The 24,962-nt window shown below is 37.8% G+C and overlaps 2 protein-coding genes across 3 annotated transcripts in view; both read right to left on the bottom strand.

Moving 5' to 3' along the window:
- Positions 1-16,159, bottom strand: part of LOC306886333 (serine/threonine-protein kinase Nek9-like) — a 30,893-nt gene extending 14,734 nt beyond the window's left edge. Inside the window, exons 1-14 of the mRNA XM_079443372.1 lie at positions 15,716-16,159; positions 14,104-14,281; positions 13,371-13,426; positions 9,115-9,185; positions 8,931-9,036; positions 7,902-8,033; positions 7,685-7,795; positions 7,536-7,600; positions 6,656-6,706; positions 6,370-6,562; positions 5,589-5,733; positions 4,208-4,408; positions 3,513-3,559; positions 1,265-1,426 (exon numbers count right to left, since the gene is read on the bottom strand). Coding sequence (XP_079299498.1) covers positions 1,265-1,426; positions 3,513-3,559; positions 4,208-4,408; positions 5,589-5,733; positions 6,370-6,562; positions 6,656-6,706; positions 7,536-7,600; positions 7,685-7,795; positions 7,902-8,033; positions 8,931-9,036; positions 9,115-9,185; positions 13,371-13,426; positions 14,104-14,281; positions 15,716-15,901 — 1,704 coding nt within the window. The 5' untranslated portion in view covers positions 15,902-16,159. The remainder of the gene's footprint in view (positions 1-1,264; positions 1,427-3,512; positions 3,560-4,207; positions 4,409-5,588; positions 5,734-6,369; positions 6,563-6,655; positions 6,707-7,535; positions 7,601-7,684; positions 7,796-7,901; positions 8,034-8,930; positions 9,037-9,114; positions 9,186-13,370; positions 13,427-14,103; positions 14,282-15,715) is intronic.
- Positions 16,160-19,027: 2,868 nt separating this feature from the next.
- LOC306886021 (uncharacterized protein) overlaps positions 19,028-24,962 on the bottom strand; it is a 129,607-nt gene continuing 123,672 nt past the window's right edge. The window contains exon 15 of one of the 2 annotated variants that reach the window (XM_079442872.1): positions 19,028-20,148. In XM_079442872.1, the coding sequence (XP_079298998.1) occupies positions 20,045-20,148 (104 nt within the window). In that variant the 3' untranslated portion in view covers positions 19,028-20,044. The remainder of the gene's footprint in view (positions 20,149-24,962) is intronic. The other variant, XM_079442873.1, reaches the window with a different exon arrangement.

The following is a 24,962-nucleotide window of genomic DNA, read 5'->3' as shown; positions in this document are numbered from 1 at the left end:
TACGGCTGTCCATTTAACACAGTGATAGGACCCTAAAGTTTAAGATAAGAGGGCCCTATTATATTTATGCAGCAATATCATATGTTTCAGCAACAGTGCTGTTTTCCCCAATATCAGCACAATTGCAAATGTGATTGATTTGTACAACAGTTCAATAAACATGAAGTTAATATTGTGTACATTTAAGACGCGGCATTTTCAATATTAGGGCTGGGAAAATAAATCAAAGCATCGCGAATCACAAAATGATTCAGCATCAATTCTGAGATTTTCTGAATGCATGGCGATTCTTTCTGGAGTGGATTCTGAGGTTAGTTCTGAACAGCAGATGGTGCTGCATGCTTCAGAAACAGCTGTACTCTGCTCCTTACACACACACAAACCAAAAATAAACATTCATAAGATTCGAAAAGGTTGAAGTGAATTACAAGGATGTTCAGTGGCCTGTGTTTACATTAATCTCATGTCATAAAAACATTCTGAGCCGAGGTGAAATGACAGACTCAGCCGAACACACAAGCGCTCTTCTTCATCAGGATTTGAGTGTGTGGATAAAAACTAGAGTAGAGCCATCTGCTGATAAACTATAAGCTCAGAATTGATTCGAGAGAATCGCCATGCATTCGGAAGATCTCAGAATCCATCGCAGCCCTAGTCAATATGGTCTGTTTTGCTTAATTTCACAAACGAAAATGATTCCAATCAAAGCCACAGCAGAACTGTTGAGTGTCTCTGATCAACACGGCGGTGATTCCTTACTGAATGAATCCATGGTTTTGAACAAATCGAGAGAGTCAATGATTCAGTGACTTATCCATAAAGACAGCCACTTGCTTCGTCTCTGAATGAATCAGCCGTTTGAGTGAATCGGTTGAGTGAATGATTCAATGACTCACTCATTAAGACAGTGACTAGCATTTTTAGTTTCATAAAAAAAAAAATCATTTCATATTTCAGTATTAATAAAAAAAATAATACCCATTTGATGGGTGAATCAAAATATTTCATTCTAAAAAGCTACTTTTCTGTAATTTCTATTCACTGTTTTTCTCATCTCACACAATGAGATCTTTTGGGGGGAGTAATTAATGTGTGATTAATTAGACTAATGAATCGGCACATCATGTAATTGGCTTGATTAAACCGTGTAATCGCTCGACAGCCCAAACTGACAGTACAATCTTACTAGGTCACTAGGGTTGGGACGGGAGCTGCTAAATACTGCGGCACATGAGTTCATGAGTATGCTTGTCGTAGTACATACTTCCCCCGGGTGGTTTTTGATTCCAGTGATGCCTTGATTCAGACCCAGCTTGTTGAGGTCGTTGCTCCCGCAGGCTAAAACCTTTCCAAACTCGGTGAGGAAGAAGGTGCAGTCACTGCCGCAGTACACCGAGTCAATGACGGCACTCTTAGGAACCTCCACCTGCAGATGAGAATGACACACACACACACACACACACACACACACACACACACACACACTACTGCTCAATGATCTGTGCTGTTCAGGAGCTGATGGTAAAATCTATCAGACGGCTCTCTGATCCAGTAGGATTCTGAGAGCACATATTTGAGAACAATATGATTTTGACTGGAGCGAGGAGCGGATTTTTTAAATGTCGGAGCGTTGTGGTTTTCACTCGCTCCGAGAGCGCTCCACCACGAGTACAATTCATACCAATGACCCGTTATATAACTGCATATAACAGCAATAATTCACATGATAAACATATTTAGCTAGCTTGATAGAGAAGGATCACTCAAATCAGAAAAAATGTGAAGGCTAGTAAGATGACTGCAGTGGACATGAGCGGAAATAGTTCAAGGAATTTATTTGTTCCTTCTGAATATTATTAGCTGAAAGCATGATTTACTACAACACAAGCAATCACTCTCTCAGTAATGTATTCAAACAAATGTAATCTTAAAGTGCTACTTCTTCCGATTTCGAAATCTGCAAGAAATGCATTGATCCGTAGGTAAAATAACTGACGAAAACGTACTGTTCTTTTCATCACAAACTAAATTTGCACTGCAAAAAGCAGCAATTGTCAAGCAGCTTGTCATCTGGTAGGAAAAAAGTTTTTTTTCAAGCACATGCATGATGTTTCCTTGGACTTTTTGAATTCAGCGCACCAAGAAAGTTTATCTTATCTTATTTTGAGTTTAAAGTTAAAATATATGCACAATACCAGTCATGCTACTAAGATTTTTAAAAATGTTTTGGAAAGAAGACTCTTCTGCTCACCAAGGCTGCATTTATTTGATAAAAATACAGTAAAAACAGTGAAATATTATTATAGTAAAGTATAGTATAGAATATGTGTTAAACTGTAATGTATTTCTGTGATCTGCAGCTGTATTTCCAGCATCATTACTGCAGTCTTCAGTGTCACATGATCTTCAGAAATCATAATAATATACTGATTTACTGCTCAACAAACATTTCTGATTATTATCAATGTTGAACACAGTTGTGCTGCACAATATTTCTGTGGAAACCATCATACATTCAAAAGTTTGGGGTCAGTAAGATTTAAAAAACAAAACTAAATAAATAAAAACGATACTTTTATTCAGCAAGAGCGCAATAAACTGATCAAAAGTGACAGTAAAGATACTTCTAATGTTACAAAAGGTTTATATTTCAAATAAATGCTTTCTATTCATCTGTGAATCCTGAAAAATAAAATGCATCACAGTTTCCACAAAAATATTGTGCAGCACAACTGTTTTCAACATTATGATTATTAAATAAGCATCAATAATAATCGACAATAACTGAGAATTAAATCTGCATAAAATATAAAATATCTAAAAATAGAAAACAGTTATTTTAAATTGAAATAATATTTCACATTATTACTGTTTTTACTGTAATTCTGATCAAATAAATGCAGTCTTGGAGAACAGAAGAGACTTATTAAAAAAAAAAAAACATTAACATTTTTTTATTAATTATTCCAGAATTTTTATGCTGCAATTAGTCATTTCTTTTTAATAATTTTACCATTTATTATGTTTTTTTTCTTTCTAAACTAGTATATTTGTAATGGTCCTGCCAGTGACAAACTCCAGTTGTTAACATTAGTTAACTTACAATGAAAAATACTGAAGCATTTATTAATCTTAATGTTAATTTCAACATTTACTAATAAATGATTAAAATCAAAAGTTGTATCTGTTAATATTGTTTAAAGGACTTGAGCTGACAGGAACTAACAATGAACCGCTGTATTGTTATTAAGTAATGTACTGTGATAACTGTACTGCTCAGTTTTACTGCTGGTTAAGGCACTGACTAACCTAACTGTAGTGTTACCAGCTCATCAAAGCTGCATGCAGAATAATTAGAACAGAGTGAGTAAAATGCAGTTTAAATAGTTTAAGATGGAGTAGTGTCACAGTGTAGCACACAGAAAATAAACTACAAAAGCAAACTTTCCTCAGGTATTTCATTCCCTAAGACACGTTGAAAATAGGAGTATGAAGAATGAAGTGTCTCTCACCTGCATCGGAGAGGAGAAATCGTCCTCACAGTCCAGCCCGAGTCGACCTGCGCAAGAAAAGTGGCATCAGTAGCTATGTTTCTATCCATATTTTATGTGCATTTTCGAATATCGCATAAAAAAATGCTGGATGGAAACACAAAGATGCGCATAAATTCTAAAAATGTGCATAAAAAAACTTAAGTGCACAATTGAGTAGGATAAACTTTTTATCCGATAAGAAACAAAATGTGCATAAACGACGATGGAAACACATTTACCAAATAAATTCCACCATGCACATCAAAAAAAGTCATGTGTCTTTGCACGATGGGACGGGATAACTTGACTAACCAGCGGACCGATCTCAAAGTATTTCTGTATAACTGCCTCCCAGAGCTGTCTCACACGACTGCGTTCCCAAACAGAAGCACCCACCTCCGAAAGCAATGACAGCATTGTTTCGTCTGCCCTGGTGCAAGTAATTCATCATATTTGAAAAGTATTATATTAAGTGGCTTCTCCTACTTTTCTTAGTGATATGATATAGTGCCAGTTTATCAGGAAGCGATGTTTTTGTTCTCTTTGATGTTTCATGCGCTATTCCAGTTTTGCACACAAGTTAAATCTGAATCTTTGGATGGAAGCATGACTAGTGTCATCAGCAGACTCAGCGCTGTGACAGGAAGTGCCTGCGGTCATGTGACCGTGCTCACCGTGCTCTCCGCAGCCCCAGGAGTAGATGTCCCCGGCGCGGGTCAGCGCCACCACGTGATTGTCCCCGCAGGACACCCGTCTCACCGGACGCTCCTGGAAGAACTCCAGCAGAACCGGCTCCAGCACCTCCATGCCCATCTCGTTCTCCACACCCACACAGCCGTAGTAATCAGAGCCGAACATGTACATCTGATCCTCGTCTGCCGGAGGAACACACGTCACAAACACACAGATCCTCCACTGGTCATTTGACTTGATGATATTTAGATATTAATGATACACTAGCAGGCCCAATCCGGCCCGAGGAAGAGTACACACTGGTCTGGGCCAGCCAAAAAAAAGAAAAGGACGAGACAAAATAACAACAATCTGCAACATCGATAGATGGCACACAGCAGCGTCGAGAAGCGCTTGTGTTGAGGGAGTTATGAGATATCCACAACTGTAGTTAAAAGGAGTATAAAGACGGTGTTTTTGGTCATAACAGAGTAATAGTCCTCCGCTGCTGCAGTTGTACGGATTCTTAATGCATTTTTTGCAACTACGTTATCTTTTTTTTGTCAAACAAACAGACTAATGAATAGCTTGACACAACTCATAGAATCTAGACAGAGCTTTCTTCTGTGTAGACCAGCGGTTCTTAAAGAGATAGGGGGTCACTACAGACTGGAAAGTCTTTAATTTTATCATGATTCATAGGCCTACTGTGATTTATATGATGCATTTAACGTCAAATAAACTAAATGAAGCCGTCTTTCTTGTTAAACCTCGTTTAAATACATTAATATTTGAATATTCAAATACAATGCCTATTTTAATTTAAATGCCTATCCCTAGTGGGTAAATATTTTTGAAAGAAGTATAAATCAGCCTAAATATTTGTTAAATGGAAAATATTAACAATGCAGATTTAATTCAATTTTCAGATATTCAGATAAATACATAAGTAAATAAATAAATATATGGCTCATACACTCACCAAGGCTGCATTGGTTTAAGCAAACAATACAGTAAAACAGTAATATTGTGAAATAATTACAATTTAAAATAACTTTTCTATTATAAATTATTTTCTTTTTTTATTTGATACATTTTGCTGATTTGGTGCACAGTTATTAAAAGTTATTATTGATGCTCGAGTTGCTGCTGAATATTTTTGTGGAAACCGTGATACATTTCATTTTTCAGGATTCACAGACGAATAGAAAGTTCAAAAGAACAGCATTTATTTGAAATAGAAATCTACTGTAACATTATAAATGTCACTTTTGATCAATTTAATGCAACGTTGAATGGAAGTTATTTTCCTGATGATTAAAGGTTATTTCTGCAGCAGCTCTGAGGCGGTCTGGGGTTATAGAGAGCGTGTGGTCCGCTCACCGGTGACGCAGGCGGTGAAGTCGGCGCCGCAGGACACCTGTCGGATGGCTTTGCCCTGCAGACGCTCCACTCTGCGCGGCTGTCGGTACGAGGCCTGGTCGCCGTGACCCAGCTGACCCACCATCTTCGCTCCTCCCTGAACACTCTGCAGAAACAATTTATATAAACTAATAATAAACAAAAAAATAAAGAAATGTAAGGAAATAAATTAGATTAAAAAAATGTTAATAAATAGATGAGTACAACGGAAATTACTGCAATAAAATTTAAATGCATAAAACAAAATAAGATAATATTAAACCAAAAAATAAATAATTATAATAAATAAATACAAACAATATAAACAAATAATAAAATGAATATAAAAATTTATAAAATAAAAATAACTAAATAAAAATAATTATTCAAATAAAGATATGAATAACTTAAAGAAACAAAATATCTTTAAATATAGCTATATTGTTATTATTCCTACTACATTTCAGTTTGGCTTATTTTAGTATATAAAGTTTGAACTAAATTTAAATAAGAAATGGCAGCTAGCTTTTCATTTTATTTCAGTTAAAGTTTTTTTTTTCAAGTAACTTTTTTTAGTTTAATTTACTATAATAACCTTGTCTCACAGAAAATGTTCACCTACTAATAAGCAGCTTGGTAAAAAAAAGAAAAAGAACAGAAAAAAAGACTAGGCTCAAACTGGAGCACACGGATTCAATGCATTTTCAGCTGTCATGTTCTCTTTCTGATCATCACAACAGATCTGAGTGTGGAGCGCACTTACGGCCCAGGTGTACAGCTCCTTCTCGACGGTCACCACAGCGAAGTGTGTTTCTCCGGCGCAGACATGCTGAGCGATGCTGCCGCCCTTAAACATGTCCAGCTTCTGAGGAGTGAACTTCCCTCCGCCCCAGAAATACACCTCCCTGGAGCGCGTCGTCACCACCGCCACCGCCGTCTCCGTCACCGTGGTCAACCTCAAACCACCAAACCATTAGCCATTAAAACATTAACAGCAGACAGCAACTCCACAAACACTGACGCTCTGCTGGGAAACACAGGACACCTACTTGGGTTTCTTGATGGCTGAATTAAGCGCCGCCACCCTCTCCTCCAGCTCTCTAAACACACACACACATGATCGACAGTCACTACAACATCATCACTGCGGCCAAACTCAAGCGGAACGGTAGGCACCAAAATAAAAAATAAAGAAACTTTTATAAAATAAAATACAATTAAAATTTAAATAAGTAAATAAATAGGTAAATAAGTCAATAAATTAATTTAATAATTAAATTCATCTAAACAAATAATAAAATTCATATAATAAATACAAAATATAATGTAAAGAAATAATTAAATAAATACAATTGAAATAAAACTAAAATGCATACAACAAACAAATTAAATAAGATTAAATTAAAACAGTTATAGTATATAAATAATATAAACAAATAATAAAATAAAATTATTAAAGAAATAAAAATAACAAAGAAATGAATACAATTAAAATAAAGAAAAAATTTAAAGCTGCAGTCCGTATATTTGGCCTCTTTGTCTCCATCTCTGTGTGAAACCTGCAATTGCAGTTATTTGTGCAATTATCTTCATTACGTGGTTTGTGCTCCGGCATAAATCTAATGTTTTGAGAAGTATGTGTGGAGGTCAGTCACTGCACCGGTGTGGATGCTGTACTTGGGCATCACAAATTCTTGCCTACGTCTTGGAATAATCCAATAATCCAAAATCAATATTGATTTTGGATTATTTCAAACAAAAAAAAGTTACGGACTGCAGCATTAAATACATTAAAAATAAAGAATAAAAAATAAATAAATAAAAAATAATACAAAGTGTAATTAAAGAAAAAAAAAAAAAAAAAATCTGAATGGTCCTAAACACAGGAATGGTCTTGTTTTTTGTCTTTTGATTGGAGGGTTCACTCACGCTCTCACACGAGAGATGACGGGCTGCTCTAGAATCTGCTCCGCCGTCGGCCTTTTCTCAGGGTCCTTGATCATCGACACACACCAGCGTCATTATGATGTGAATACAGATATGATTGACAGGCACAGTGAGCCGTAACACAGCATTACCTGATCTAAACACTCGTACACCATCTTGATGAGGTCAGGCGTATAAACGTCCGAGTTGATCTCCATGGTCCAGTTACCCTGGACGATCTTCACACACAGGTTCAGAGGATTCTGGGAAGCACACCATCATCATCATCATCATCATCATCACACCACTGAGCAGATCTCGGTCTAATGAACGAGTGTTTGTGAATGTTTGAGATGAAGAGACGCTTACGGTGGCATCAAAGGTCCTGGTGAGGGTCAGCATCTCAAATAAGACACAGCCCATGGCCCAGATGTCTGATTTAAAGTTGTACTTCACCCCCTGACACAGCTCAGGAGACATGTAGTACGGCGTACCGACACACTGCAGAACAAAACACATCAGCTCACGAGAGGCACATGACCAATGACTGACAGTCCAAGTCAAGCGAGGGAGAAGTTCATATATATGTGACTGCAATAAAGACAATCCAACAAAATACTCATAATGGAGATTTATACACAAGTATATACAGTACACAATGCAGCAACGCTAAATAAATTAAATAAAATAAAAAATTATAATATAATTAAATTAATATACCTTTGAGAATAACAGGAATTACAAGAACATCCTCTAAAGTAAAAATGCCTGCATGTATCACACAATTCTTTTTAACACCAGTCTGAGAAGCCCAAACAAACATAAACATGTTTTAATTCATTTTCATATTTAAAAATGTAATATTTCTATGATTTGATTTATTTTTGCTTTTTAATCCCAGTTTGGGGTGCTCTAAACAAACAAATAAATGCATATTGTAAATCATTTTTATGTGCAATTTTAATATTTTTATGAATCATTTTTAGCTTTTTAATCCCAGTATGGGAAGCCCCAACAAATAAATCAATTAATTAACTAAAATAAAATATATACAATGTAATGAAAAATAATATTTGTATTTATTTTTATATTTAAAATTGTAATGTCTTTATGAGAATTTTAGCTTTTTAACCCGTTTGGGAAACTTTAACAACTGCAAGCAATATTTCATGTCCATTTGATTATTTACTTGATAAATAAGTGTAATAAGCAGGCCGATGATGGTCATTATAATAAAATAAGAGCTGTTCAGGGTGATCAAGAGTCTGTGCTTCATCCTGGGTTTATTTAGTGATTATGAGCGATGATGATATTATCCTTCACACAGACTTCATCCTCAAACATTATGATGATATGAGCGCAGATACTGATAAACCTGCATGACTGTGTCACACTTACAGTTTCAGCCATTGAATACTCGGAGTCCAGCTTCTTGGCCAAACCATAGTCGCCCAGCTTGATCAGGTTGGTCTTGGTGAGGAAGATGTTCAGCGTTTTGATGTCCCTTCAAAGCAAACACACACCACTCACAGCGACTGCGCTGCTTTATTCATAATCAGAGTTTCTGTGATTCTCTCATTACCTGTGCAGGACGCCGGCTTTATGGATGTGAGCGACGGCAGCGGCGATCTGATATAAGTACCACACAACCACCTGTGAACGACAGAGCAGGGTTCCTACAGAAACTGCTAAAAGGAATGTTTCTTTTGTTTTTTTTTGAAGGACTAAAATCTGAGATCTCACTTGTCAAAGAATATCGTTATTATCTTTCAATTCTAATAAATAAACTAATAAAACAAAACGGTGCAGCACAAGCAAAGCATGCAATGACTGTGGCAACTTGAACATTTGAAAGCATACTATGACAAAGTTATCGCTTTCCTTATTCAAACAGATTTTTTTCATGAATATATAATTGACCTGAGGAATGAAAGATGCATCATTCACTTGGAAAATTATGAGCAATATCACGCTCAGAGACAATGTGTGAGAATACACTTCGGCCACATGTAAACTCAGAGCGAGGGTTTAAACTTTTATTTTGAAATCGCGATGTACAACAAATCGCATATTTAGAAATATGTTGATGTATTCTCTTGTGTTACAAATACAGTGAGATAACGCACACTGCTTTCTCAGATGATCGTTAAGCAAGCCAAACTCACAGCATATGCAGAGGAACAGTTTGTCGACCGAGATGGAGATGCGCTCCACGCTTGTAAATGATAACAGCACAACACAAAGCGCCTCAGACTTTATATGCGTGATTGGAAACCCAAACAAACAGCACATGCAATAAAAGACCGAACAATGCAAGCACTATCAAAGGTTTTACCACAAACTCAACTTTATTCTGACATCGCGAGACTGCTTTTCACCTCAAGGAGTATCGTCACGTTTAATATTGTGAGATCTCGCGCGCTCCCGAAAGCCAGGTGAAATGGGTTACCCTAAACCAGTAAAAGCTTCGTTCGTCTTAAGAACACAATTTAAGATATTTTGGATGAGGCTTGTGACTGTCCCATTGACTGCCAAGTAATTAACACTGTCAAGGCCCAGAAAAGTATGAAAGACATCACCAAAATAGTCCATCTGCCATCAGTGGTTCAATCTGACTGTTATGAAGCGACGAGAATACTTTTTGAACGCAAAGAAAATAAAAATAACGACTTTATTCAACAATTCGTCTCCTCTGCGTCAGCGTAGCACCATTTTGGAGAGTATCCGCTGGACGCAGTTAGCATATGCTGTTCTGTGTCAGCCGCAACACACGGATACACTGTTTTCATTCAAAACAAAGCATAGAAGATGTATCTGTGTGGTGCAGCTGACACAGAACAACGTACGCTAACTGCGTCCGGCTTTCAAGAGGTTGGAACGACATGGGGGTAAACGATTAATGACAAAATTTTCATTTTGGGGAGGAGTAACCCTTTAATGTACATAATGGCTTCACCCTAGGCTGTACAATTGTTTGAGCATTTTTCAGCAAAACGTTTGTCTTTCTGTGGCTCTAATAAAGTGTATGCGTCATATAGAGAGTTATAATATAGATTGCGCTTTCTCTTTCCATTATTTTTCCAACTCCGCTTCAAACTTCAAACTCATTTATACCACATTGTTCATTCTTGAAGTAAACTTATATCCATTTAGTGATTAAATAAATTGTTTTAGAACACCGCTTGCATTGAACACAGCACGTCTGATGTGTGTGAGATCCCTGTGAGGTTTGGTAGACGCAGCGCTGCACTTTTGCCCAGTGTGTGACTGCCATATTTTCTTATTTTGATTAGATAATCATCAGGTGTTCTAAAATAGAAGCAAATGAAGTGTGAAAGTATATATATATGTAATTTCAGTGCTATGGCCTTTGTGTAGGCATTTAAAGATGGCCATCTTTAAGCTTGACTGTTGAAATGAAATGGTAACACTTTACATAAGAGTCCATTTGTAACATTAAGATTACTGAAAGCTGGAGAAGAGTTTGTTCATTTCAGCATTTACTATCACTAATACATTTTTACATTTCTTCTGTTAACATTAGTTAATAAACTATGAACTTTAATAATCAACATAATAATTAATGTTAATATTTTTATTATTTTACAAATGTATGGTTCAGTACTGTTTTTATAAACTATCGGTTGATTAATTGGTATCGGCCAGTTTGGGCCAAACTAGATATCAGCATCGGTAAAATCCACTATCGTTTGACCTCCAATAAATAAGGCTGTTTTCAAGTGATTTCTAGGACTTAAATTTCAAAAAGTCCAATTCAAGTACTTCAAGCAATTTAAGGGCCAGTTTTACCAATAGCTTACGCCCGCGCAAACCGTCTTTTGGCGTTAAAATAGTGTGGTCAGACATCTTTTTACTAAAGACGCACAGTGAAGAATTAGTGTCCCTAATTCCTAAGTCCCTTTCCACGGGGCAGTCGTGGCCTAATGGTTAGAGAGTCGGACTCGTGATCCAAAGGTTGCGGGTTCGAGTCTCCGGCCGGCAGGGATTGTAGGTGGGGGGAGTGAATAACCAACACTCTCTCCACCCTCAATACCACGACTGAGGTGAGACCCTTGAGCAAGACACCAAACCCCCAACTGCTCCCCGGGCGCTGCAGCATTGGCTGCCCACTGCTCCGGGTGTGTGTTCACTACTGAGTGTACACTTGGATGGGTTAAATGGGTATGGGTCACCATACTTGGCCACACACCACTTCCCTTTCCCTTCCTTTCCCTTTAAATGTATTTTTAAAATGAATGTAGTATTCCTACTAAAATGCATTACTAAAATGAATCACGCAACGTGATTTACTAACGTTTGCACTCGTCAAATTACTGGCATTTGCACCATTATTTAACGCCCCAAAAAAGCATGCAAACTATTTTGCGCTTGAAATGGCTGCAATAGTTGTTGCAGGAGGAGGCACTGCAGAGAACAGAGAGCACGTGGTAGAAGGGAGAGGATTTTTTCCACGTGTATTAATTTATTTGGAATGCCAGAAGAACACATTATCTGAACATATCATTGGCCAAGCCATGTTATTTTTAATTTGCTTCAGAAAATAAAAGATGACTTGGGACCCTCAACTAGGAGTCACACAATACCAGCTCTATCAAAACTTCTAGCAAACCTTCATTTTTTGGCCTTTTCAGCGTAATGTGTTTCTTTATTTGCGACTACGCTAATTTGCACTGCACTTGGTATATTGCGTTGGTCGATATGTAAATGAGATATTGGGTCTGTGTTCTGTAATTTGTGCGTTTGTCAGTAGGGCTGCAACGATTCCTCGATTCTATTCGAGTATTTTATTTTTTAAAATCCTTGATTGCATTTTGCTCGTGTCGAGCAATCGACAAAATACCGGAAGTGGCGCATTCCACATATTAAACCCATTTAAAAATCATAATAAAGCATAATGCTATAGTGAATTCACAAGCACTACTATTCAATTAAATGAATATATGCGATGCAGGTTTAATATATGCGCTTTAATTATTTACATGCGTGTAGGTTACGTACGTGCGTCTCAGAGCGGCTCTGTTCACAGTAAATGCTGCTCCGCACAAACTGTTATCAGTTAACGATAAATTTGTGAAGCGTCTCTGCATGTTGTTGTGAGTTTGGGTTTATTATAACGTTCATCTGGGAACCATTTCATCAGATTTTTTAAGGCAAATCTTTTATAAACCTACGCAAACACAAGAATACGTCAATATCTTTCTCAATATGCTTACTGTTCATCGCGATTCCAAAATAAAAGTTAAACCCTTGCTCTGAGTTTACACATTCTGATGTCCACATATTTACGAAATGGCCATATATTAAAGATTAAGTGGATATTTTAATTAAATGTTGTTGAGTCAGTATTAAACACGGATGTGTAAAAACAATCGTCAGGCCGTTGGCGCATGAGTAATGTACTTTAGCGCTATTGTTTATAATACATTGTGTATTTTAACAGTTTTGTTCGATAACACCATATGATTACTTGCTTTTGACACTTTATTTGAACTAATTATTGCTTCCTCATTACCATTATATTTTAAGCCAGGTATATTACTTAGGTATATTTTTATCACTACAAAAAAAAAATATATATATATATATAATTATCCAATTAATCGTCAGAATAATCGACAGATTACTCAATTACAAAAAGAATCGTTAGTGACAGCCCTGGTTGTCAGTAAATCACCCGCAGACATTTTCCCTCCCATCGGCGCTGTTTTGGAATCGCTCTCTCGTGCTAATTTGCCCTGTTGAGTAAAACTGGCCCTAAGTACGTTATGAGAACCCTGTGTGAGACGCTGTGAGCTGACGCGGTTCTCCTGAACTCACCTCCTCCTTGAAGAGCACTCCCTTCTGCTGGCTGATCTTCTCGTAGAGGTTTCCACCTGCACAAACACATTCAGACAGCTGTTCAAACACACGGCTCATCAGGGCTCTGGTCTCTTCTGTGTGTGTGTGTGCGTGTGTGTGTGTATGAGTGTGTGTGTATGAGTGTGTGTGTGTGTGTGTGTGTGTGTGTGTGTGTGTATGAGTGTGTGTGTATGAGTGTGTGTGTGTGTATGAGTGTGTGTGTATGAGTGTGTGTGTGTGTGTGTGTGTGTGTGTGTGTATGAGTGTGTGTGTATGAGTGTGTGTGTGTGAGTGTGTGTGTGTGAGTGTGTGTGTGTGTGTGTGTGTGTATGTGTGTGTGTGTATGAGTGTGTGTGTGTGTGTGTATGAGTGTGTGTGTGTGTATGAGTGTGTGTGTATGAGTGTGTGTGTGTGTGTGTGTGTGTGTGTATGAGTGTGTGTGTATGAGTGTGTGTGTGTGAGTGTGTGTGTGTGTGTGAGTGTGTGTGTGTGTGTGTGTGTGTATGTGTGTGTGTGTATGAGTGTGTGTGTGTGTGTATGAGTGTGTGTGTATGAGTGTGTGTGTATGAGTGTGTGTGTGTGTGTGTGTGTATGAGTGTGTGTGTATGAGTGTGTGTGTGTGTGTGTGTGTGTGTGTGTGTGTGTATGAGTGTGTGTGTATGAGTGTGTGTGTATGAGTGTGTGTGTATGAGTGTGTGTGTGTGTGCGGTACCATTGCAGTACTCCAGCTCGATCAGCAGCGTGTTCTTGTCCATGAAGTGGTTAAAGTAGGCAATGATGTTGTTGTGCTGCAGGATGGACAGGATGCTGATCTCGTTCATCACATCTCTGCGCTTCTTGTCCGACAGACAGTTCAGATCGATCTCCTTCCACACCACCAGAGAGTTATCCTGCACACAATCCAACAAAACCAGCTCGATCAGCGAAACCTGTGCATGTGTTAGAGATATCTGATATCCACCCCTTCATGACGCAGGAATCAGTGTGATGTCCCATCATGAACAGTTGTGAGATTGCAAAAAGATTTTAGAGGACTGTTTCAAAAACTTAGCTTTTTCTTTTTTTAATTAATTATTTTTTTATTGTGGTTGAAACAAGCTTGACTTTTTCCTTGCAGCTGCATGTTCATATCTCACAATTCTGAGTTTATTTTTCAATTCATACTTTTTCCCTCACAATTCCCCTGATGAATTATATATAAACTCAGAATTGAGAGAGAGAGAGAAAATAGAATTGTGAGAAAGTCAGGATTTTCATGTTTGTTTGTGTATTTATGTGTGTGGCTGAAACAAGCTTTCCTTGCAACTGCATGTTCAGATCTCACAGCTCTTTTCTTCTAAGAACTGAGAGAAACAAAATCTGAATTGTGTGAAATAAACTCAAGACTCAAAAAAAAGAAGAATTGTAAAATAAAGAGTCACAATTACAACTTTTACATCTGTTACTCCATGTTTGAAACAAGCTTGACTTTAGTTTATATGTTGAAATTCTAAGATTTTTTGCTATAAAAAGTGTGATAATTTAAAAAAATTGCAATTGCTTTTTAGAATTTTGTATTCTTTGTCAGAAATGATCTTCCATAATAAAGCCCTGAGAATCCATAATTTTGAGAAAGACAACAGGAGCCGCTTATATGTACAACATCAGGATATGCAGTCCAGGGGCCAGCTGTTCAGAAGTCATACGAGCAGATTTTGGCCATCGGATTGGATCAAATATTGAAAATTGTTCATAAGAAAGAAAAGATTCTGAATTCGGATTAGATCACAACATCCAATCTTGGGTTTGATCTGGATTAAATCCTCAGTTTGTGTTGTTCAGAAGGTTTTAGTAAGATTGGGATTATCCTGGTCCCAGCAGAAGAGTGGATTTCAGGAACAAAAATGTAATAAAACTTTAAAACTGGTCCAAAAAATACATTTGTAACGTGATGTTTCCCCAAACAGCAGTCAATATCAAACAAAAATATTACATTTAAAGTTGTTTTATCACTGATTGTAAACTATATTGTCAGAAGTAGTTATCTGCAAAACATTGACATTTCATTTTTTTCTCCATCAGCATGTCCCTTTAGGGCCTCCGTACAGCACTAGTAATCCGGATCTGGATCAGGGTGAGCAGAAGTAAGATGGGTTACAGCAACACATGCTCATGCTCATTCTGATCCAGATCACACTCTTTGAAGAACTGTCCCCTGGAGTTTAATTCGACTCCGTCATCATTATCAGTGGGCGTGGCTAAAAGGCCCAGCGCGCCAATCAGAGCAGAGTATGTAGTTAATGGCTGCTGCTGATCTGAATATGTAATGAGAGAGTGCTGCTCACCTCAGTGCGTCTGTACAGAGTCGCTTCTCCGAAAGAGCCCTTTCCCAGCACTCGGATGGGAATGTAATGCAGTCTCTCCTCTTCTCCGCTGAAAGCTCCAGATGTGGATGATCTTCCACTGACTGATTCACATCCAGACTCGGAGTTCAGAGAGGCGTAATGCCGCTCGTACTCCTCCAGAGACATCTTACAGTAACGCTTTGAGCTGCTTCGGTGATTTGACTCAAAGATCGCCTCAGATCGCACACATCTGCGCTGCAATATCGCGCGAACACACGTTCAGCCGTTTAATCGGAGCACACTACTTTCTTCGTGCCCCGTTTCTTCTTTTCCAAACTGAACTACACAAGATGAAGTTGCCGTTGGGAGTCATTTCCGAGAGGGAGTCGGTTCAGTCGTGCGTTTGTTTTGAACAGGCGCGCGTCCGTTGAGTTCATCGAGCGAACCGAGTGAATCTTTGAGAGTCGACACCGCTCTGTTCGGACACAAACAACACAGGAACCGGAAGTGAGAAGGTTTCACAGCTCACGGCCTTTTATTTCAAAATAATGTGCAGCATGACAAATCGATCACATTTTTTTATTATTATTATTATTATTATACGACAATCTGGTTGGGAAAGCATGGATAGATGTTTATAAAAATAGCTGATGACTAAAATCCCAATAACTCTACTTATTATATATATCAATATTTTTGTTTCATATTTTAAAATCTTTTGTGAAACGTAGTAATTCAGAATGGTGCTACTTTAAAAAACAACAACAACAAAAACACTTATTTTTGTGTTCTATGCAAGTAGTTATATAATTGTAATATTTGCTACTTTTTGAGGCCCATGCATTATTTTGTTAATATTCACATAAAACAGTAGTTTTTTAAATCATTATATATATATATATATATATATATATATATATATATATATATATATTTTTTTTTTTTTTTTTAAATAAAGTAATTGGGGAAAGAGATCATTATAAGTTCAGCCTGCTGTATGTTGAGCTCAAACTAATGTAAACTTGCACTCATCATGTTATGAATGCTTTATTATATGTGTTTATTCTATATATTTGTGGAGCTGCTAGTGATTGATGAACTGTTTTTAAACTTTCTAATGACATTCATTAATACATGACTGTAGATGATCAAACATTATGTACTGATTAACATGTTTATTTCCATATAACAGCAGACTTCTGCAGATCACACTGTACAGCTGCCAAACACCCAACATCGTCCACGAGTCTCTGATGAATACAGTCGAATTAAAATAAAGAAATGAATGCTGGTCTGACTATCTGCAGCACATGTTCTTCTGACAGAGACAATTACTAAAAAACTGCTCAGCTGTTCCCTGCAGCACATCATATACCATTGTACACACAAACAAACATGTGAAAATTAATATATTTGATGCTTACTGGACATATAGAATCTTACAACTTATTTCCACAGAGAAGCCACAAGAGGGCGACACACTCCACTGAATACACACACACACACACTCCACTGAATACACACACACACACACACACACTCCACTGAATACACACACACACACACACTCCACTGAATACACACACACACACACTCCACTGAATACACACACACACACACTCCACTGAATACACACACACACACACACACTCCACTGAATACACACACACACACACACACACACTCCACTGAATACACACACACACACACTCCACTGAATACACACACACACACACTCCACTGAATACACACACACACTCCACTGAACACACACACACTCCACTGAATACACACACACACACACACACACACACACTCCACTGAATACACACACACACACACACACACTCCACTGAATACACACACACACACTCTCCACTGAATACACACACACACACACACTCCACTGAACACACACACACTCCACTGAATACACACACACACACACACACACACACACACACACACTCCACTGAATACACACACACACACACACACACACACACTCTCCACTGAATACACACACACACACACTCCACTGAATACACACACACACACACTCCACTGAATACACACACACTCCACTGAATACACACACACACACACACACACACTCCACTGAATACGCACACACACACACACACACACTCCACTGAATACACACACACACACACACACACACTCCACTGAATACACACACACACACACACACACACTCCACTGAATACACACACACACACACTCCACTGAATACACACACACTCCACTGAATACACACACACACACACACACACACTCCACTGAATACGCACACACACACACACACACACTCCACTGAATACACACACACACACACACACACACTCCACTGAATACACACACACACACACACACACACTCCACTGAATACGCACACACACACACACACACACTCCACTGAATACACACACACATAGACATAATGGTTTTTAAACTGTATTTTCTGTCCCATTCCCCTAACCCTACAGCTAAACCTACACCTCACACTAAACTAAAGGCATTTTTATATTCTCAAAACACTTCATTCTGTCTCATTTACAAGCTTGCTTCCTCATAGAGACCAGAAAAACAAAAAAAGTCCCCACAAGGGACTTTACTGGTATTACTGTACTTGTAGGGAATTTTGTTATGTTACTGGTATTACTATAATGTCATAGGGAATATCAGTACACACACACACACACACACACACACACTCCACTGAATACACACACACACACTCCACTGAATACACACACACACTCAACTGAATACACACACACACAACATTCGTATGCTACATATGGGCCAAATGAATAAACACATCAATCAAATCATATTCAGGGATGATTCAAACGCACAGAAATGAGGGTGTGTTGCTCCCATGAGGCCGCAGCTGCTGTGTGTGTGTGAGAGTGTGTGAGACAGCTGCACAGACACACCTTCACAAACACAGCACTGTATAATGTGTGGAAAAGCTGTGTCATACACACACACACACACACACACCTGTGTAGATCAGACCACACTCTCTCAGGATCAAGAGATGCATTGATGTCTGCAGATGACATCACACAACACTCATAATAATCGTCCTCCAAACTCTGAAATCTCATTCATATTTTCAAACTTGTGTGTTTTCGGAGATCAATGATGCTTCTCATGTTCCATAACTGATCGAAATATAGCTTTAAATACATGTGCGTGAAAAAACAGCTTGCAGATTTTCAGTTCAGTCTGATTCTCTCACAAACCTAATACAGTACAAGTCTGTTAAACTAACTGAGACTTACAGCACTTGCATATCATTGCTCTTTTATTGGTTTTGATTGCTTCCGTTGTCCTCATTTGTAAGTGGCTTTGGATAAAAGCATCTGCTAAATGACTAAATGTAAATGTAATCAATTGTTTACATTTATTTCAAATTAAAAAAGCATAAAAATGGAGCTGTATACATTTAAATATGCACATAACACAGTTTTGTAGAAACCATCTGTGTCCCTGCAGCACAAAAGCAGTCATGAGCAGCACAGGTATATTTGTAGCAATAACCAACAATACATTGTATGGATCAAAATTATACATTTCTCTTTTATGACAAAAATCATTAGGATATTAAGATCATGTTCCATCAAGATATTTAGTACATTTCCTACCGTAAATATATAAAAACTTCATTTTTGATTAGTAATATGCATTGCTAAGAACTTCATTTGAACAACTTTAAAGGAGATTTTCTCAATATTTAGATTTTTTTGCTCCCTCAGATTCCAGATTTTCTAATAGTTGTATCTCAGACAAATATTGTCCGATCATAACAAACCATACATCAATGGAAAGATTATTTATTCAGCTTTCAGATGATGCATACATCTAAATTTATAAAAATTGACCCTTAAGACTGGTTTTGTGGTCCAGGGTCACATTTAGATTGTGCACAGTAATTAGGTTTCTACAGCAATCAGTTGTTGGAATATAAACATTTAAATGGTGGCTGTAAAAAAAATAGATTTCATGAGAGATTTATTCAAACTTGCATTAAATAAAACATCACTGACAGGTTCAATAAAAATAATGAATATGTAATTTATCAAAATGCTCCTCCCTAAAGGTTTTTTCTCTATCTATTGAGTTTATGGACATTGAATGTCTTTTGTGAGGAAAATGTGACATTACATGACATAGTTTACAAGCGGTTTCACAACAAAACTGCTTTAGCTGGAGACAAAAACATCATAGACTGCAGGTGTCATGGACTCGATCTGAGCTGGAGATCAGTAAGAGCAGAACTCAAGAGCAACAATCTGTCTGTTACACACAGAGCCAGCAGGAGACGCGGAGGACACAGCGATCCGGCAGATCTTCCACAGGAACCAGAGCCACAGCAGCACCGCAGCGATCCAGACGCTCCAACCCTGCAGACACGAGAGCACAGGGGTCACACTACACACTCGATCCTGCCCAGAACACACACACACTTCAGTTATTGAGCCGCTGCGACCCTCGGCAGCTTGTGGCTCTGAGCGCAGACATATGGTCAGAGCAGAGGCGTGCGCGTCCAAACACACCAGTCTATACACAGAGGAGCAGAACATCTGCAGTTAGCCATTTGCAGCAGATTAACAGCTTGTAGAATCTGCAGAAGAATTGATCGGGAAGGTCTGTAAGCGCAGGAGTCACCTGATACGCCCTTACAGCACTTCAGAACAACCACGAAACAATACCGTTACAGCTGCTCAAAACACTTGACCCATCTGATTGTTTCACGTTTCAAGGTTTTGATTTTTTAACGTTTAACTAGATAGATAGTAACATTCTCTTTATTAATCATCTGGTTAAAGAAAGTTCGCTAACACTTTACTTAACGCCTTTATGTGTAATGCATTATTATTATAATTATGTCTTGTAATGCACATTATAATGCATTGTGCAATCTCATGAATAACACAGTTAATACATTACACTTATCCATTCATTGTTACACTATGCATTTTAAATTCAGTTATGACAAGATATGATGTATTGCAATGCACATAATGAATAATTGTAATCCATTATGCCCTTTAATAATACTTTATAATGCATTATACATAAAGTGTTACTGAAAGTCCCAAGTGCAGCACATATTAAGTTCAACATGGTGTAAATATAAAACACATTCAATTGCTAAATATCTTTGCAGAAAAGATGCATGAAATATGAAGGCAAATGTTGGGTAACACTTCATTTTACAGCATCCTTGTTACACATGTACTTACTATGTATAGTAATAACAAAAAATATGCATAATAACATGCAACTGACCCTAAACCCTCATTATAGTATGTACATGTAGTTAATATTTCTCAGTACCTGAATGTATAATTACACCGTAACAAGGACACCTTAAAATAAAGTGCAAACTCTCTTAAATACATTCAGAAATAATATAATGTAAGTAAAATGCTAAATAATCCATATCTTTCAGATGTTCAGTGTTCAGGCTCAGGTTTAGAGGTCAAAACTCTTCCTGACTGACAGTATAACAGCAGTAGTGAATGATTAACAGTATCAGTAAAACAGCAGCAGTCTGTCAAACTTTAAATAGCAGCCATACAGTAGTTCTGCTTTCTGTGTAAACATGCGCTTGACGGCCGTGTTTGACCTGGCAGCATCTCACACATGAAACGGTGCTCTAAAAACACAGCGCTCAAAGTAAAAGAAGCTCATCTGGCATCTCATAAGCTTTTTTCCCATTCCACCGCGGCGTACAATTGCATGTCAAATTGTAACGTTTGCTAACATTTTTATTCAAAAGCATGAGAATTGGTCCCTTAACTAAAGCGTTACCAACATTTCTATATGTACGGAAGGAGAAGCACAGAAGGTACTGCATGCTAGCTTGCTTGCTTTGCTCAAGTGCATGATCCACACGTCGGTCTAACTATAAACTCAGCTTAAGCACAGGTGGAGAGCTGCAGTTCAACCATGCAATGCTGTTTCTTGAAACTTTAGATTCGGGAAACACCAAGCTGCTCAAATATGTTAGTAACAACAGAGATATCGACCACAGTTGCTTTTGAGAAATGCATCAACACATGGCTTTGATTGGGAAATTATAGTATAATTATATTATCAACAATTAACCAAGAACAACATGAAGGTGAGTAAATGACTTTTTCCCACTAACCCTTTCACTCCAATTAGCCTGAGTGCACCGCAGGTCAGTGTGAAGCACAAAAGCGAACAAGATCATCAGACAAACGAAGGGACGCTGCGATGGAAAGGTGAAATCTCTTTTGATAGTCGTCAGGCTCTTTCATTAGGAACACACACACAGCACGTCACAGATCGCACGGCGAGTAATTAACCAGTGTGAATGAAAACAGCTTTCCTCTGTGCTTTACGGAGGCCTGCGGTTCTCTCCGGGCCGTTGGACTTTCATCAGGAGATCAACAGCGCTGTCTGAGGAGAGCACATTATATTAGAGACACGGTCACCTTCATCGCCATCAAATGCTCCATTCATGCCAGCTCCTGCTTTAAAGGCCCTGGTTTGTGTTCTTTAATAACACTGTCCTGCATCATATTTGCTGAATAAAATCCAATACTTGTTTCTCACTAATTCAGGGGTGCTGTCTGTTTGCCATAGCATGCCACTTTCTTACTAAATATGTGCATCTCATATCAGTTTTGCTTTCAAGCAGCATTTGTAAGGAGAAGCATCTTGTATTTTCCATTAATCAGCAGAAAAACTGCCACAAACACACGACTCATGTCTCATCTGTTCCAGATTACAACTATTTGATCAATTCTCAGCCCATTTTCATGTGTAGGACATTATCTTATGCCCAGGGGCGGACTTAACCAATAGGCGAGGTAAGCGGCCGCTTAGGGCCCCGGGGAATCAGGGGGCCCCGTCTGATATTCGCGAAACATACTTGGCAAATGCACTAATATGTATTTGTGTTATGGAGAGAGTCAAATGTTCACTCACCATTCAAAACGGTGAGTTTTTGTCAGGTGCGGAGTCCTGCAAGCTTGTGAATCCTCTCATTATAACAGTGTAGAAATGATGTAAATAAGAGATTCACTGTGCAGAGAGCTTATTAGCAGAACGCCGTGAGATCACGATGAACTGAAGTGAGTGACAGCTTTTAGTGATTATAGACGGAGCGCTCTTTCTAGCTGCTTTAACTGTCTCAGAACAGAGATATTCACTTCTGTAAAGAAATTGTGTTTCAAGTCATAATTTTATTTGTCTCGACGTTTTAAAATGACTCTCTTGTGTGCTTTTCCTAGGCACGCCAGCGCAAACTATAAATGCAAATGAACTATAAAATAAAAGCGTGTATAAATGCATGAATGCAATGACTGGAGATTTTCGCTGAATAGATTACATTTTCGATGTGTTTCTCGGCAAACCCTATCGTATGCCTTAAGAACACTTGGAATACGGAACCAGTTGTATGGGATCATTTTTATGACATTTTAATCCTTTTTGTAAAAAGATTGAAGACGTTTACAATTCATTAAATGGACAAGTGCAAGCATTTTTTTTTATATAATGTCTTCTTTTGTGATCTGAAAAAAATAAGGTAGCTTAATATGGCTTTAGAATAGCATTAGGCTGACTAATTATTTAGGCTACTTAAGCTGTGAAGGGGTAATAGTTATAATAAATATTAGTTATAGCTATAATGAGAGAGCTAGCGAGCAAAATAAGGGTTAGGCGTAAAAGAGCATATAGTGTGTAGGGGCCCCGTACCTGAAATTTGCTTAGGGCCCCCAGATCACTAAGTCTATCCCTGCTTATGCCTGATCCTGATTTTAAGCAGAATTGTGGCCAATAACGGAAGAAAATGCAAACATGAGCAGCTTTCTATTTTTACTGCATCCAAGCAACCACAATAAAGCACAGATTTTTTGTGATAAAAGCTTTTTTATTCATAAACTTGTTTATTTAAAGTTATTTTACATTTAATGAAGTATTTGATCACATTTTCCACTTTTTGAATACTTCGCTTTATTGCATTACAATCTAATTTATTTAATAACCAAAACGCTCAAATAAAAACAGAGCTGTATATATATATATGTGAACATATATTGCAGTTTTATCTAAACTTTTGTTTCTACTCCAATTTGTTGTTGAAATATGAACATTTAAATATTAGCTACAGTAAAAACTTGCTTTCATGACAGATTTACGCACATTAAATAATAAAGAAAGAAAAGCAGAAAGTAAAAGTCTAAGTCTTCATAGTCTAGCATCAATAAAGACGTGTAGATTCCTGCAGTGAATTTCTGACAGGTTCATGTTTTCCAAACGCACAGCCTGTGGGTCAGTTACATTAACCACTAAACCGGTGTAATTGCGCATAAAATTCAGACCTTGAGTGCCTTTACATACACATTAATAAACCGATTCTGCTTAATAAGCTGACAACACGTTTGGTCATGTAAACGCACTAATGCATAAACCAATTTTGCTCATTACCCTGATTTCACCCGGCATATAAACCTGCATTCAGTCTGCTTTCTGAAGTCTGCATGTGATAAAGCATGTGGATTAAACCCTATAAAGCTACTGTTTCAGATTTGATGCACACATTTCTAAGGCCTCTAAATGATCAACATGATCCGTCTTTGCTGTTAAACCTGTTTCACTCTCAATCTCCTCCATGTCTTCTGATAGATAGTTTAGTGTTTTATCCAGTAAAAGCTCTTTTAGTGTAATTGTAGAAGCGTCCAGCTTCAGCTGCTGCTTCAGTGTCTTTTTCTGTCAAATCTTGACTGATTTTGATCAAGTAAACGTCAGAATAACTGCAGTCATATCTCCAGATGAACTCTTACTGGACTGAAGCAGCTCAGCTTTACTTGATTCTCCATCAATCATTTTCTAGAAAAATCAGTGCGTCTCAAATCTGATCATCAGGATCTTTTGAGGAGCGTTTGTCTCCAGAAGCTTTACTTTCTCTGTTCCTCAGCGGAGGAATGATCTTCATCTCACATCTTCTGAGGAGCGTTTATTTCTTCATCTCTCAATCAGCATTGCATTATATGTTTGGATCATTTCCATCTCAGCTTACTGAGACATATTATTGGAGATATAGAGTGACCACTGATATTTAGATCATTTTATGTCCGTATCTGCTGTACTGTTATAAAGATCTCAGTGATTTACATTATCATGCATATTTTGCTCAGTTTGAGTCTCTGAATAAAACTGAGCTGTTTTTTTTCTCCAT

The sequence above is a fragment of the Barbus barbus genome (assembly GCF_936440315.1).
Source record: "Barbus barbus genome assembly, chromosome: 20".
NCBI lineage: Eukaryota > Metazoa > Chordata > Actinopteri > Cypriniformes > Cyprinidae > Barbus > Barbus barbus.
The sequence above is the reverse complement of the archived record's forward strand: the minus strand, read 5'-3'. Positions and strand labels throughout refer to the sequence as shown.